This window comes from Peromyscus californicus, unplaced genomic scaffold, assembly GCF_007827085.1.
Source record: "Peromyscus californicus insignis strain IS unplaced genomic scaffold, ASM782708v3 Scaffold_7__1_contigs__length_154581171, whole genome shotgun sequence".
Classification (NCBI taxonomy): domain Eukaryota; kingdom Metazoa; phylum Chordata; class Mammalia; order Rodentia; family Cricetidae; genus Peromyscus; species Peromyscus californicus.
In genome coordinates, this window is record NW_026294595.1 from 122,022,443 (window position 1) to 122,039,057 (window position 16,615).

Sequence of the window (16,615 nt, forward strand, 5' to 3'; positions counted from 1 at the left end):
ACAAAAAGAAAATTAAAAAAAAAAAAACGGAGGCAACTCAAACATAACCCATCCGGAACAAACGACAAAGAGAGCGTTAGGCCTGGTGGGGACACAGGCCCATCCGAAGGTCATTTGGCAACGATGATCACCAGCGATATTTACAACGAAGAGCGAAATCTGCCACCAGTTGTGGGAACGTATACATGGCCATAAATATTTAGCATTTTCTTATATAAAAAAAGAAATCCTCTATATTTTAAAGTGTTCTCCACTTGCTTAAGAAGGCTGACAATATCGCTACTCACACAAACATATTTTACAAAATTCACGAAAGCAGTGCGGGGATGGGGGCTGGTCCTTTCTCTTTTCAAGTGACGACGACGACGTTAACGTTGGGATAGTTTGGTCCCCTCAGGGAGAGGCAAAGAAGCGAAGCTGCGCAAACATTCTGTAAACACGACTTAAGAGTTCTGCCCTCTCCAAAGGTTCAAAGGAGAGAGGGATGGGGCAGAGTCAGTAGATGGAATCTGCCACTCTGAGGAGGAGGCACAGGCAACCTCCCGGTGCCTCCTCAACTGAGCCTAGCGTCGGCTCGACTCTATAATAATAATTATAATAATAATAATAATAACCGTGGTAAGGATCGAGTCCTCCTCGCCACCGCCGCTGGGGTGGGGCCAGGGCCTCCGGCCTCGAGTCCTGGAGGGGCGGCGCTCACCAAGTCCACTGCTGGGCCTGGACCAGGGGGTGAGCTGTCGGGTACTGGGGGGTGCTGGCCGAGCTGTACTGGGCGTTGTACTGCATGTGCTGCAGCGACTGCGCGCTGTAGGCGGAAAAGGGGATGCCTGCCTGGAAGGTGGCGGCTGCCAGGTCCTGGGCTTTGAGCGCGTGGCACGGTTTGCCGTCCCTGACCAAGACCGGCACGGCCACACGGCGCGGCGAGGGCAAGGGTGTCACCTCCATACCTTTCTCGGCCCGGGCACGCTTCATCTTGTAGCGATGGTTCTGGAACCAGATCTTGACCTGCGTGGGCGTGAGGCGGATGAGGCTGGCCAGGTGCTCGCGCTCCGGCGCCGACAGGTACCGCTGTTGCCGGAAGCGCCGCTCCAGCTCGTAGGTCTGCGCTTTGGAGAACAGAACTCGGCGCTTCCGCTTCTTGCCTGCGTCCCCCCCGCCGCCCGGGGTCTCCTTGTCATTGTCCGGTGACTCGTCAGCCGAGGGCTCTGGGGACTTGGAGCTGGAGTCTTGGGGGGGAGCGCTGGCCGCCAGCCCGTGCACTGGGTGGGGTAGGAGGGGGAGAGAAGCGCATCAGGCTCCTGGAGGCCAAGTGCCACCTGGGCCACCCGGAGCCCCAGGGATCTTCCGTGGGTCCGTGGCCCTGGACAGCCCAGACCCACTGCCTTTGCGATAATCTCCGCCGGGCTCTGCGCCCGAGGAAGCCGTCGGGGTCCGCTAGGGTTCAGAGGAGAGTCTGCGCAGTGGGGGCTCTGAGGTTCAAGTTTCTAGGGGTTCACACACTATGAGGAGAATTTAGCACGGGGTAGAGTGTGGGCGATCATTGAGGGTTAAGGACTCCGGCCCCCTTAAACCGTTTCCTCTCTGGAGAGACGTGGGCAGATTTTTAAGAGGAAAACCTCACAATCCCAGCATTGATGGTCTTGGCGGGGTAAAGCAGATTTGGGGGGCTTTTGCTTTTGGTTTCCGGCTTTCGGGACACACACACACACACACACACACACACACACACACACACACACACACACACTCGCCGCCGCGCACACCACACAGTTTCTTTACAATCATGCAGGGGCAGGATGAGCTACTTAAACCCGAAGCCTCCTCCATCCTCCAGCGCTAACCGGACCCTGACCGCTGGCTAGCTCTAGGGAGCGGAGCCAAATCCTCGGGCCATCGGAGTCCAGGGGACTCCGACCAGAGCCATCAGTCCGGTTGACATCTCTAACCAGCCTTTAGGAAGCATCTCTGCTTTTAATTCCTCAGGTGGAAAAAAAAAATATGACATCAAGTATTCTGCGGGGACTGGGGAGAGGGATGTCTAGCGAGGAGGTAAACGTTTCAAAATCTAGGGATCCGGGGTGGTGACTTGGACCGTAAATGGCTTCTTCCCCTCCACTCCCAGCGTCCACCCGGGCTGCTGCCTCAGCCATGGAGGCATCCACAGCCCTTGCGGCCAAGTTTCGCTACTTACGGGAGTACTGGAGGCCCTCGGTGCTGGCCAGCCAGCGAGTGTAGGGGTTGTCGTTGCTGTCGTAGAAAGGGCTCTTAAGGGGCAGGCTCTGCACAGCGTCCAGGGCGCCCTGCCCCAGCGGCCCGGCCCTCTTGGCGGGCTCCGGCCCTTCGCTTTCCTCCTCCGGCCCTTCGGCCACAGAGCCTTCCTCATCGTTGGTGTCCGGAAGGTCCAAGATGTCCTTGACTGAAAACCCCGTCTTTGTGTTGGTCAGCGACATGGTTCCGGACCCCGCAATTTATGCCGCAAAGTTGTAGCTTCACTTGGTCAATTCGTGGTGCTCCCCAGCCCGGGCGGGCGGGGGAGGGGGTTAAGGGAAGGAATGGGGGGGGAGGGATGGGGGGGATGGGTTTTAATTATTGGGATAATTATTATTTAAAATGAGAGGAGGACACTGTGGGAAAAGGGAAGAGGGGAAAAATAATAAAGCCCACCCGGCGCCTCTCTCTTCGCAGAAAGCACGCGGAAATGTACGCAGCGACTGGCGGCCTGCGCGCCCAGCGTCGCGCGGCCTCAGTTTGTAACTCCAGGAGAGGTGCCAAGGTGCCGTCAGCTCGGGCTCCGGCGGCCGCTCCGCGCGCGGTGGCGGCTGGTGGCGAGGAAAAAATGGGCCATTGCCCGAGCGATCAGTCCATATAAGGCTGGGCTCCACTCACGAACCTGGGGAGGGGGGAGGGGGAGAAAGAGGGAGGGAGGAAGGGAAGGAGGGGGATCGAGGGAGCGAGAGAGAGGGGTGAAAAAAAAAAAAGGGGGGAGAGACATTAAAAACGCAAAGGTTGGCCACGTGTGGGCGGGTCTTGGGAGTCAAGTGGATGAAGACAGTATTTGCAGATGTGAAATTGTGGGTTTTGGGGAGCTCTGCGCTCCCAGCCAACGGCCCTCTAGAGCAAGATGAGAGGTGTAACGTGTCAATTAATTGCAAAGATGGGGAGAGCTTTTTTCCTCTCTCAGTATTTACATACAAAGGGCCACCACGTCGCTCGCGAGTCCACACACTTGAAAGGGCCGTTTTAACAAATTGCATCTTAAGGCGGGGGTGGGGGGGGGGTGGGGGGACGACGAAGACGACGAGGAGGACGCTGGGGTGAGAAAGAAAACAAAACAGAAAGGAACAGGAGGAGGGAAAAAAGAATCCTCTTTAACATTCACCGGTTCCTACCTCCCCACGCCCCGCGCGCACACCCACCCCCCACACCAGCTAGCCAGAAAATTGGCGATCTGTGGCGCCTTTGGAAAAGGGGGAGGGGTGAAGGCTGAGCCGCTGAAATCTCTCCTTCCCATCGCTGGTGGTTCCCTAAACAAGATCCGGTTCAAATGGCAAGAGCCCAACTTCTGTAAGCCTCCTAGGTCAATATTTTGGTTGAAGCTTAAGGATGAGTACTAGAAATGACAAGTCAAGTAATTGATTCTAGTTAACCGCGAAAGAGCTGGAAACCCAGGAGAGGAAAAGGCTTGGACCTGCCAGAGCTACCACTAGAGAACCCACCCCCCTCCGAAGGCCCTTTATTTGCTGAAGACTCATTTATCGCCCCCCCCCCCCCCCCGGCCCCAATTTCCTAGCAGTAGAGGAGGACTCGCGGTTCACAGTCTGCTCTGCGGGCAGTCCAGGGAAGGGAGGGCCGGGAACCTGCCGCTCTGTCTGTGGGGCCGGGTTCGGACCTGCGCCCCAGGGCCGTTGGCCTCGGCTTATTTCCAGGCTTATTCCACCGTGTGGAGAGGAGAGCTGAGAGCCTCGGTCCCTTCCTACCTTTTATAATCCTGGCCTCTCTGGCCCGCTACTACTCCAGCCTTCAGCTAAAGGTGGAGAGGCCGAAGTGTGTGTGTGTGTGTGTGTGTGTGTGTGTGTGTGTGTGTGTGTGTGTGTGTGCCTCCGATCCGGGTGAAGACCCAGAAAGCCACCCAGAGGAGGGAGGTTGAAGGGCTAGTGGTTGTTGCTGCGTTTTCTCTTGAGTTTCCTTCTGCCTTGCAAATCCTTTAGTTAGTGTGAACTTTCCAACAACCCTCTTTCAAACCTGGGAACTGAACTTCCCTGACTCGGGAAGGAAAATGCTGTATCTCACACACCCTTCATCCAATTTAAGTTTAGGAGATGTGGGGCTGGGAAGGAAGTTTGCTACCTACTGTTTGTACACCTCACCTAGCGTCATGAGTGGACTTAGCCTCAAGGTGTGTGTGTGTGTGGGGGGGGACAGAGAAGACCACGCTTAGGCCTTTTCTTTCCAACTGTCCCTGCTTGGAATGCCTTAGCCCAGGGGAAGCAGAGTGCTCCGGAGCTGAATCCTCCTAGCGCACAGCTGCTTGGGCCACGGCGGCCCCCCTACCACCCCCCCGGTTTCCAGAGCCCTGTGACAGCGCTTCTCTCCGAGCTGCTCAGCGGCTTTCTGCAGCTCTTGCTGCCTCGCCCCCAGTATGTGACGTGGGTGACAATGGCCCAGGTTGGAGCGAGCCCCACGTCGGCGCGTCCTGGGTGGTCGGACCCGGGCAAACACAAATACAAACCGATTGCTAAGCTGCGGACAATGAGCGAAATGTAGACAAATGTCCCGCTCCCGTTGGAAGCCTTTGTCCAGGCCCGGTTTTTGCATTTATTTCAGTGGCGAAATAATACATGATTGACGCTCTCTTTCAATGTGTCCTAACTGTTTGGAATAAATCTAAGGTTGTCCCTAGTTGTCATGGCATTCAACCCTTTTCAATGGACCTATCTCTTCATTCATTTCTGAATCCGTCCACAATATTAAGGAAACCCCTTCATGTCGACGGTCCCCATTCCTCTTTCTCCAAGTTTTTCTTTTCTCCTTTCTTCCCCTTTTTTTCCTCGGCAAGAATTAGTATCTGGTTTGAAACGTGTTCCTCAAACTTACTACTCTCTGTGTCTTTTCCCCGCCCCCTCTTCTCCTTTTTCCAGCGGTCTTTCTCAGCTTTCTTGCCTGTTGCCTCTCCCTCCCTCCCTTCAGACTGGGGCTCACTGCCTGGCTGCGTGGGAGGAGAAAAGTCAGCTTTCCAGAAGTGGGGAAGAACCCACTTTGGATCCAGGGGCAGGGTGGGCTTGCTCCACTCTTGTTACTCAGTGGCTAAACTAAGGGAGAAATAGTTTCTCAGCTAAAGCATTGCAGAAAAGAAGTCCTCTCCCTTTGTTCCTGCTCTTCCTTGTCTGTCTTAGAGGAGGGGACTTCCTTGGAGACCAGGAAGCCTCTGTAGGAGTGGGGTGTGGGGCTAGAGCACAGCTTGGGTGGACCAGGCCAATTCTCGGACCGGGTGGAAAAGGGATCCTTTACTGTTGCCAATCTCAGTGCCACCTTTAAGTCTTTGGTGTGGATGTTCTCCTGGGAGTCCCCTAGAGCCTGCCCATTCCCTTGGCTTAGAACTACATAGTTCTCTATAGTTCCCAACTTTGCTCTCCCTTTCGCTAGGCGTAGTGGGCCTTTCTTCTCGGAAGTAATCAGTGGCTAATGACTATGTCCCCTTCCCTGCAAAGTGCACCAGAGAACTGTTTGTTTTTCTAAGGGAATCCTGGGAATTAATGGTGGGGAGGGAGTGCTAGCCTGGGTGCTTTGAGACAGACATCCCTCAGGCCCAGTTCACTGAGACAGCTCAAGATCCCAAAGGCCAGTGGCTGCCAGTAGGTTCACCAACACCTGCTCTTGGGTCTCAACTAAAGGAAATAATCACAAGGCAGCTCAGCCTTTTCTGGAGTACCTGAGGGCTTATCCTTCCCCTGCCCACTCAGGCAGCCACCTGGCTTTCCCCCAGCTCCACTCTCACCCTTTGAACCAGTTTTTGCAGGTCTGAGGGCACCTTGCCTTTAGCTGTGACTTACTACAGCAAGACCTGCACTACAGTCTTCTCCTAGGGGACCCTGGGAGTACTGTTTCTCACCCCTTCGTGGCCCCGGGGTTTCCTCGTCTGCTTCCAAAGCGCTAACATTTGCAATTGAAAAGGCGAAGGGAGCCCGCTGGGATGCTCATAATTGAAGGGGAGAAACTGGGCTTGTTAGAAGAAGATCATAAAATACAAGTCCCCCAGGAATAGCTGGCGGACTTGGGGAGGCCCATACCGGCGCAGCTGGAGGCCAGGGACAGTTCTCCCGCCTAGATCAAGCTCCATCACCTTCTAGACTTTGCCGCTAGGCTTGGGGTCAAAAGAACGGATGGGTCAGAAGCAAAGGCACCTCTTCTATCCAAATTAAACACGCGACTGTATTCTAAGGACACCCCAAAAGGCCTTCCAGAGAGTCATCACTAGGCTTTTGGATCATCTACCTGGCGAAATCCCACACATCCAGCAGCCTGAGAGGAACCAGCTGAGTGCCCCTTCCCCTTCAAGAGTCTGGTACAATGTCCTGGCCACCCTGAGCCTGCCAGTTCAAGACGTATGAGTGCCTGTTTGTACTGGCAGAAGTCTCAACTCTGCAAGGACGTGCGCTAGTCTTGCCCACGGGGAATTCTTTAGTAAACTCTTTTCAGGCTCTGCCTTGAGTCCAGGAAAGTGCCCTCAGGCTTGTGTTTGGGCTCATCTGCACTAGGAGGGCAGCCCAGGAGTCTCTTCCCCTGCTGTTGCAAATTTAGGGAGGGAATTGAAGTGGGCACAGAAGTTTTCTCCAGAGTGCCCTGGGCTAGAGGAAGATCTGTTTGGCATCTTTTTGGTGGGACGGTGCATACTCCTCTTGGGGTCAACCGGACAGCTGGAGGCCTCCTTCAGGAGCCCCTGGTCTTCATCTTCAGGCTTTCTTTCTTCCAACCCTTAGAAGAGGATCTCGGTGAGTTACCAGCGGGAGACCGGAGGAAGGGCCCTCTCTAAGGACGCTAGAGGGAAATCTTCCTTAGGATGCTTGTGGAGTGGGGGTGGGGGGGTGGGGGGGTCCGGGGCGGCTTCTGAACAGAACGAAGCGCCGGCTCAGACAGCTGGAGAGCACGGCCACCGAGCTGAACAATCACTGGAGGCCCAGGAGGGTAGGGGAATGTACACAGGCTAAGTGGCCCCACTCCAGGACAAGTGGCCCTCTAAGTCGGCCGGTGTTTACCTGTTTACTTTCCAGGTAGCTCAAACACGAGCGCCTTTTTCTGCGCTCTGGAGCAAGGGGCCGCCCACCTGCGACCTGCTTTTCCTGTTCTTTCTCACTTCCACCCGGTGGCTTGACGCCCCCTGTTGGGGAGGGGGGTGAGTTCTAAACTCCAGCAAACACATCAAGGAAGAAAGGCAGTTTAGCAAGGTCCAAAGAGAGGCTTTGGAGCTTCCACAGGAGCCTTGTCCCTGTACCTATGAATGAAGGAGGTAGCCGTCCTTGCATGGCATTCTACCAGAGCCCTCCCCCGACCCCATCTCAGCTTAAAGGGCCTTCTGGGACTTTTGAGTTCACACTTCTCCCTTTCAGTTGGTGAAATCTTGTTGGGCAGGTGAGTTCTCCAAGTGAAGTAAGGGTAAATGAAGTCCTAGGGGCGGGGGTTAGGGGTGAGGATGGGAATCTTAGGTGTTTGGATCTAAAGGGGGCAGGCGACCTTGAGGAGCCCAAAGCTTCTCCGGTTCTAGGGCACCCCTCATCCTCTCCACCTACAAAGCACTTTCAATCATTAAAAATACAAGGTCTTTTTCCTTTATTTGGAAACACTGATTTGTTTGACTTCATTTCTTTTCTTTTCTTTTCTTCTTCTTCTTCTTCTTCTTCTTCTTCTTCTTCTTCTTCTTCTTCTTCTTCTTCTTCTTCTTCTTCTTCTTCTTCTTCTTCTTCTTCTTCTTCTTCTTCTTCTTCTTCTTCTTCTTCTTCTTCTTCTTCTTCTTCTGAAATTCCCTTGCTGGTAGAGTATGTGGCTGAGCTCTCAGGCCCTGTACATCCCATCGCAGATAACACCCTTCAAGTGGATTAGTTTATTGTCCGGTTAGTGCCAAGGTGCAAGCATTTGTCTTCTTTCACTCCCGAAACAAAGCAGCGCACCTTCCTGCTCCAGTGAGGATTAAAGGCGCCCACACAAAGGTTTTGTCGGAGGAGGAAGGTTTATTTTTCTCAGGCTGGAGGTAGAGACTGGTATGCACTCGAAATAGATGGGCATGGAAAATGGCTTCCATTCTGATTCCTATGAACAGTGATAAAGATAATCTTTTACAAAAAAAAAAAAAACCGATATCGTTCAAAACAGGCCCCAGGGCAGTTTGGGGAGACCTGGGGTTAGAGGAAGTCGGGGTGTCAGCTCAGCTATCCCACGTGAAAGAAATCCTGGCAGTGTGTCCCGGGAGTACCACTCAGCTCCTTTCCTAACCGGGCAAACGTGGGGAGTGCTTGTGGAAAGTCAGTTCCATCTTCAGTTGGCTAGCTGCCACCTTTGCCCCTGGGGCGAGGAAACCATGGAGGTCACTGGGTATCTGTGCCGCCCGGGGGCACGCGCGCGCGCGCGGGGGGGGGGGTCATCACAGTGTTATGTGGATGAGCCTCTGTAGGGAGGCCAGAGCGCTAGCAGGGAAGAACCTGTCCCCTCACTAGTTGTAAAGCAGATAGGCCAGAACACCACGGTTAGATGAAAGAGAAGAATCTACTTTGGGTTCTAGCTAAGGCGAGTTGTCCCCTTCCTTCTCTTCTTCAGCGCGGAATCATGGCATTAACCCTTTAACAGCAGGAAAGGAAAGGCGAAGAGAGCTGTCCAGACACAATCCCCTAAGTCAGCAAGGTGGACCAGGTAAGTTTTCCAAGCCCAGGGACTGAGCTCCAATTACTGTTGCAGGAAAAGCTGAGCTCCCCCCCCCCCCGCCCCAACACACACACACAGTGGCAGACAACCGGAGAAAAACTATGGAAACTAATCATGAGACCTACAGCCCGGGGTCCCCAAGCAGGTAAATGTGGTTGCAGGAGAAAGATAGCTAAGAGAGGAAGCCCCTCCTTTGTTTTTTTTTTTTTTCTCTGTCAAGGCAAAATATACAAACACTTTACCAATTATCTGCCCCCCACCCAAGAGAGAGTATCTCCCTAGTATGTAAATTGTCATAGAAATTGGGATTTCTTGTATTAATCGGCCTCATTGTGTGGGCATAAGACCCCGAGGGTATATGTTAGGACTTTGATAAATGCACTTTAATGAGATCTTTGAAAAATGCATCCAATAAACTAAGAGGCGAGAAAAGCCGTTTAACTTTCATGGATGTTAAATTGAACACGAAATGTGGCTCCGGGCAGACTACAAAATTTAAAACGTAGCTTTAAGCCCCCCTCGGGCCAAAGGAGCCTTGTTCCAGCTAACACCATTATCATCGCTTATTGGGAAACCAAACGACGCGTCCCCGCGGGCGAACCCCTTTGCTTTATTCCTTAGCACAGCTCTAATGATTAAATATGGTACAATGAGATTACGCAGCATCACTATTGCCTTCGGGAACGTTCTTCCAGCCAAGCCCGACCTTCCCTTGATAAAGGCGATTTCAGTGAGGGAGATTCGGGTTTCTCAGGGAAGCAAGGCGCTGAAAGCGCTTCCTTATCTGAATTTACTCCTTAACACGTGACAGAATCATTACCACAGACTTTGGGAACCAAGCTGCCTCTCCTAACCCGTTAGCATTCAGCACTTCAAGCTAGACCAGGCAGGCTGATGGACAACGTAGTCACCCTTGCGAGAGAAATGCACGCTCTCAGTCGGAGCTAAGAGCACGGAAAGACAGACACGCACCCGCGGGGACCTCCCGCACAGAGCACAGGGAGGGGGCGACGGGGGCTCTGTGTCTTATCCCTCCCAATCTGGGAGCCAGAGGTTTCCCAGGAAGCAACGTCCTCCCTCTATCCCAAGTGCCACCAAAGTGGAGAAGGCGCGGGAGGCATAGAAAGGCCTGTTCGTGCGTCTGCGTGCTGGGGAGGGAAGGGTATGGCAGGATCAGTGGAGGTGTCTCCCAGCAGAGACCCCTGACTTTAGTAGGCCCCACCAAGGTTCATTTCTGATCCTCTGGCGATCTCTGCTGTCACAAACGAGAACTGTCCCAGCGCCCGGTGCGGCCCAGGAGACACTAACGTCTCAAACTGCAGGTTTTCCGTCGTCTCCCCAGCGACCACCGTCTCCGCAGCTCCAGCCCCCCAGCCCTGTGGGTCCTTGACTCCGATTCCGCCACTCAGCCTCCAGCTCCGCACGGCTCCCGGCCCCCACTCGTGCGCCAGTTCCGCCCCAGAAGGAACCCTCTTTTCTCACTAGGCGCCATTTCCAAATTCCTTGGGATTCTGGCCTCTGCTTACCCACCCTCCGTCACCAGCGGCGCGCACGGGAAAGACTCACCCCGCAAAGGTGGGGGCCGCGGCGCGTCCTTCCTTACTGCAGCCCGCAAAGTCGGAGAGCCCCGGGGGTGGGGAGGAGGCTGGCGAGGCGCTCGCTGGACGCGCCCGCTCCGCCTCCCACTCCCCCGCGCTGTGGGGACAGCACCGCGGCGTGGCGACCGCCTTTATCTAGTCCTCCACCTACCGGGACGCCCCCTCCCCGCTGCGCCCTTCCCCCCACCGCAGGCCTCCCGGGCGGGGCCCAAGGGTCTGCCCAAGCCCCGCATGGGCGAGGGGGTGTGGTGGCTGTGGGCACCGCTCCTGCCCACGACACTGGGGGGGGGGGGATCCTCCGCACCAGCCCAGCTACTCCCCACCCCCCAGGGCAGCCCCACGTGCTGTCAGGTGCGGTCGCAGGAACACCTGGCTTCTGTGGCAGGTAAAACTTTTCCCAGCGACAGATGGACCGGAGGAGGAGGAGGAGGAGGAGGAGGAGGAGGAGGAGGAGGCTGGCCCTTCCCGAAAGCCTCCTTCCCCCCCCGGGTGACCAGCCAAGTCCTAGGAGGACTTAAGATGCCTGGGTCTGCCCACCTGCTGCTTCCTGACTTCGTGACTCTGGGACGGAGCCACGCCGCCAGTCCAGAGATGGAGGGGTGGGTCGCCGGGTTGTGAGGGGAACCCCAACCCCGAACACAGACCAGCTTGGTCCTAGAAGCTCAGCGAGGTCCCTGCCCGGGATGTGGTCGCGTCCCGGGCGGTAGCAGAGACTCCAGCACCAGTCAGCGCAGGAAGAACGGACAGTCGATTCTAGCAGTGGGAGGGGGCGCCAGGCCTCGTCTGTCGCCCAGTCGCCGCTAGACCGCGACTCCCAGCGCCCTCCCCCGCCCCGCGCCCCCGAGCATGCATGCGGGACGCGAGCGAGCATCTGGCTCACCTGGGGCGCGGCGGAGGCGCGGTCCAGACTCGGCTAGCGTGCGGATCCCGGCCCCGGGGACTCCCGAACTGTCGCTGGGGAGCCTGGAATCGCCGGCTGTGGCCAGCGCCCTCCTCCCGGCTCTGGGCTAGGGCTCCAGCCGCGCTCACCCGCCCGCTCCGGGCCCGCGGCCGCCGCAACCTCAGCGAAGGGGCCGCTCCCCCGCGCAGCGCTCTGTTTGTTTTCCTAGCCCGACTGACGTGAGTCAAAATATTGGCCATATGTTCAGCGGTAATAAATTGGGTATGAGCGCAAACACACTTGGGCTTCGATGGCTCTTTCAGCTGCCACATGGCCGGCCTGGGAGGGAGGGGGCTTCCACCTTCCACCCTGCGGTGGCCCCTTTCCCCCCAATCCGAGGTAGGATTCTTCGGTGGCAGCGTCCTTCTGAGCTGGAGACTCCGGCCCACAGTTTCTCCTTGCACTTGCCCCTCCTCTGTGCCCATCAGTGCCTGTCGTGATGAAGCTCCTGGCCAGCCCTGGCTGCTGGTTAACAAGGTCGCCATCTATAAATTGCTTGGTCGCTAAGACGCCATAAAACCAAAGGGCCAGATGTGGCACGTTATTTATGTGTGAAACCGCGTTTACACTAGATACGCGGGTCCAAGGCAGATAGCTCTTTGTAGGAGGTCACAGACCTCTGGCCCTCCGCTCCAGGCTCCTCCCCTGGAGCACTCCCCAGCCCAGATTGAAGAGTTGAAGTCTTTCTGGGAAAGGTATTCAGCTCTCTGCAGCCCAGGAAGAAAGTGATTTCAGGGTATTTGTGCCAAGGTGCCACCTGTCCAGGATTAGTCAATCGTCAATCTCACTCCCCCCCTTTGACTCCCCCTTCTGTTTCCTTGTTCTTGGCCCCCCCCCCCATCTCTCAAGTCTGGGAGGCTGTTTTCTTTTTCAGAAAGTCCATGACACTTAAGTCTGACCCAGGAAAGCTGCTATTTGAAAGCTGAGCTTACGGGCTTACTCACTCCCGTCTAGGTGGAATAAGAGTGGAGGGTCTCTGATCCCCCCCCCCCCCAGAGAGAGGTTGACTCAGGGGTGGGAGTCAGGGCAGTCAAGCTGAAGCTCACCTGGAGGTAACACTGAGATTACTCCTTTCTCATGGACTCCAGTGTCTCAAGTCCAGGCTGCATTTAAAGTAAAGGCCGCCAAGGCCCTCCTAGAGAAGCCAAGCTGGCAGCCGCTGGGGATGGGAACCCCGCCAATCGCGTGTGCTTCAGGAAAGGCAAGGGTGTATTGTGCTTTAATAGAAAACAATTGTCTTGCTTTTCCCCTTGCTTCAGAAGGCAGTCTGCAGACTGCATGTCCCCAAACTGGTCACCTCACATGAATTCATTAAGAGTCATTGTCTCTCCTGGCCATTATTTGATTCTTTCTTGAAGTGAACCCAGCTCTCTCTGTGGTTAATAAGCACCGAGGCAGGCCTCCTACCTTCCTTTTCATCTTCAAGACACCTGGGGTTCCCTGAATGGCATCTTCCTTCTGGCCACAGAAAATAAGAGATGAGAAATGTTACCCTACTGCAGGGAAAAACATAAGCATCCGACTTCACTATTACAAGTTACCCCGGCATTGTGTTCCCTGGATAACTGTCCTTAGGGGGCTGTTAAGGGTGGAAAATGATGCTATTGAGGGGGGTGGGAGTGAGAGAGAGAATGAATATGGGTGTGTGGGGGGTGGGGGAGAGCCCATTCAACAGGTCACAAGGGAGCTAGAAAGCCCACCTGGAGCAGAACACGGACAACACCTCTCTGGCTTAGCACTCTTGGGCCTTAGCATGAGTATCCAGAAATCTCTAGTTACTGTAGAGAACCTAAATCTACCCCCAGGACTTCAGAGATGGTTGATGTTAGAAAACCACTACTGGGCTTAATTTTAAAAAATCATTTTTGAGGGTTGAACCCAGGTCTTATGCAAGCTAGGCCAGCACTGTATCACTGAGATATAATCAGTCTTCTTGGATTTTGAGTCATTACTTATGTTTAAAAACTGAAATATGGAATCTTTGGTTTTAGATCACCTTCAAGCGTATAAACTCTGGAGTTTGTGATGAATTGTTTCTTTGGGTGAACTTTCTTCACGTCCAACACTAGACAAGGGGAGTTGATGGCAGGCCTTTACATTGGTTGCCTCGTGGGGATGGATGTGTGCTGTGAATAAGACCCTTGTGGGTTTCTCCTGCCGGTGTCCCAGACAGCTGTGAGGCTGTCCTAAGATGTACATGGGAACTTAGAAGGTCAGTATTTGTTGGGCTCGGTGAAGTCAGGCTGAGAGACAGGAAGCACAGAGTTCACCAGTCAGGCCCCATCTCATCCCCGTTGTCCTCATCCCCTATTGCTTTAGAAATAGCAAATGTATGGAAGCTTCACCCAAGTAATGGTTAACACAAATTCACTACAAAGAGGATGCAGTGAGGGTAAGCTGCAGATGAAATGCATCTGCTTAGCTGCATCCTCCCAAGGGTTCTCTGTGCTTCTTCAGAAACCCATTGCAAAACCTGGGCTCACCAAGCACCTCAGACCTACACAGGAGTCACCGGATTCTAAGTCCCAAACTTCGTTGCTGTTTTTTGAGACAGCATTTCTTTGTGTAGCTCTGGTTGTCCTGGAACTCAGAGATCTACCTGCCTCTGTCTCCCGATTGCTGTGATTAAAGGTGTGTGCCAAGTCACAAACTTTTTAATGCTGTTGTTATTCTGGAAATGTTCTTGTCTGATCCAAGGACTCGAACTTTACAGAATTTTCATATTGGAAGTCTTTCTCCACAAAGTTTCCCAAAGTATCATTAGCTCTGCGGTCTCATATGGTTTTTCTCTAGGAGGAAGCAGTTCTCAGAATTTACAAAAAGAGTCACCTGAATGAAGTACTCCACTGTGTTTTGAACTGAGCCAAAATATTGTGTGTTTTGAACTGAACCAAAACACCTTTGGATGTAAAGGGGGGGGGGGGGGGAGACAACTGTGCCTCTAAGTACGGTGGTGCGTGCTTGCAATTCCAACTTCTTCAAGTCCACCCTGGGCCACGTGGCAAGACTCTGTCTCAAAAAGAAACAAAACCCACAGAACAAACCAGCCAGTCCAATAGTTATACCACAGTTGTGAGAATTTCCCAGGCAATTGGGTCGATACACTGTCAGTCTCGTCAAGGAAGCATTCCTTGTGTGGGCATCATGAATATTGTCCAGAGAGGCTTTTTGTGGAGGTGAGATCTGAGACAGACAGACAAGGCCAGTATGCACACACAACAGGAGTCAGAAAGTGATGTACCTACAAATGTCGAGAATGCTCAACTGGAGAATAGTTGAAGACAACCCTGGAAGGGCCCTTAGGTAGCAAAAGCGTAGGCTGTGCTCTTCCAACATGGAAGCCAGAAGCACTTTCTTCGAGGGCACACCTGCTTCTTTTGCTCCCACACATCTCTTAGCAGAGTCAGAAAGCTGAAGGCAGGAGTCTTCTTTGGAGGCTCCTAGGCTCCAGAGGCCAAGCAGGCTTCCAGCTCCCACTTACTTCCTACAGAGAAACAGAGGGGGGAAATGCAGCACAACACGGGTTGTTTGGTGAAAGAGTTGGTGGCATGTGCCACGTCTTCAAAAAGTAAAAATCGAGTGCATTCAGAGGTGGAGCTAAGTTAGTAGTGAGCTGGATTTGGAGAAGAGACTGAAGGGTATGGGGAATAGTGGTGGAGACAGAAAGAAAAAAAAAAAGAAAAATCAATGAAATGGACTTTGGTAATTGGTACACAATGCTGCAAATATACCACAGCCCACTGAACTGGTACACACAACACAGATGGATTGTGTGGTGCATGAGGTTTTTATCTCAACCAAAACTGCTTAAAAGACCAACGTCTCTCTTCTTCATCTAGGCTAGAAGATGGGAGGAGTGGAAGAGAAAGTGGGGAACACAAGTGATTCTGAGCATGGTCTTCCATCTTCCCACCTTCCTTTCCACTATTTTTGAAACAAAATTTTACAGTGTGATCCAGGATGGCCCCAATTTTATAATCCTCCTGTCTCAGCCTCCCTAGTTTGCTTATTCCAAATGCTTTCAAGCACACGGGGAGTTGATGCACACCCTTCTACCTTCCCCCTGGAATCAACCTTTGTTAACATTTTGCCATATACGCGTGCTATCCTAAATGAACCTTATTTTTGCTGAACTATTTAGCATTAAAGTGGCAGGCATCCCGATCTCACCCCATTGGTTGTATCAGCAGGTCCTTTCCAAGAATAGATCTTCGTCAAGAGAACCACAATAGTATCACCACGCTTCAGAACACCAACTGTATTAATGGCATAACAATGTCTGAAAATTGTTCCTTATTTACAGTTGTTTCAGTTTTACTGAAGACACAATCTATTTTTTGTAACGGTTTAGCGTTTTAAGATGTAGGACTTATTCCAGGATCATGTACCATACTGGAGGTTTTGCTGGTGCTGAGCCTTCAACCCAGGACCTCACACATGCTAAACACAGCATCTGCTTTAGTCCCTGTATTTGAGTTTTTGTTTTAAATTGTTGCTAGGTATTGAACATAGGACCTTGTGATACCAGGTAAGTACTCTGCTCTGTACCACTGAGCTACATCCCAGTCCTGAAAGCTTTGCTAATGTCTTTATTCTTTTTAAACGCATCAAATTATTCCTTTGTCCTCTATTCTTCCTCCTAGCCTTCCTCTTGTCACTGACTTTGGAGAATCCAGGGCATCTGGTAGAGCACTCTATATTCTGGCCTTGTCAGACTGCTTTTTCTGTTGTATTTTCCTTGCTGTCCACCTCTGTACAGCCACAAGTGAGTGTCAGATCTTGGGGCATGAACACAAGCATGCTCCACGTGTGAAGGAAGGACACCTCAAGGGCACCGTAGTTTCTCATAAGGAGGCAAATCAATTCTACCTATGACTGGCTGCCGGGTCAGCTCATGTGAATTAGTGACTGCAGAGTAATTTGACTGAGTGAGTAAGTCCCTGGTATTGGTTCAGTGTGTGCCTCTGTGTAGATGTTTCCTATGTTTACCAACTGCTTTCATGCTGTAGTTTTCAGAGTTCATACTCTCAATTGGATTGGTCCTTCTTCCCATGCGTCTGCTTTTCTGAGTTCATTCCTGTTCCTTTACCTCTCCTTACCCTCTATCTCTCACTTCCATCTTCCACCCTACCTCCTTAGGAAATCACTCTATGTAGCCTAGGTTGGC

At 53.1% G+C, this 16,615-nt stretch overlaps 1 protein-coding gene across 2 annotated transcripts; it reads right to left on the reverse strand.

Moving 5' to 3' along the window:
- Positions 1-217: 217 nt before the first annotated feature.
- On the reverse strand, positions 218-11,813 carry Nkx2-2 (NK2 homeobox 2). 2 transcript variants are annotated; one of them, XM_052725136.1, is made up of 3 exons: positions 11,389-11,813; positions 2,192-2,890; positions 218-1,259 (listed from the first exon to the last, which is right to left on the reverse strand). In XM_052725136.1, the coding sequence occupies exons 2-3, from the start codon at positions 2,448-2,450 to the stop codon at positions 697-699; spliced, it is 822 nt and encodes a 273-aa protein (XP_052581096.1). In that variant the 5' UTR covers positions 2,451-2,890; positions 11,389-11,813; the 3' UTR covers positions 218-696. The 2 variants fall into 2 exon arrangements, with proteins under 2 accessions (XP_052581096.1, XP_052581095.1); XM_052725135.1 differs by lacking the exon at positions 11,389-11,813 and adding an exon at positions 10,477-10,587.
- Positions 11,814-16,615: the final 4,802 nt, after the last annotated feature.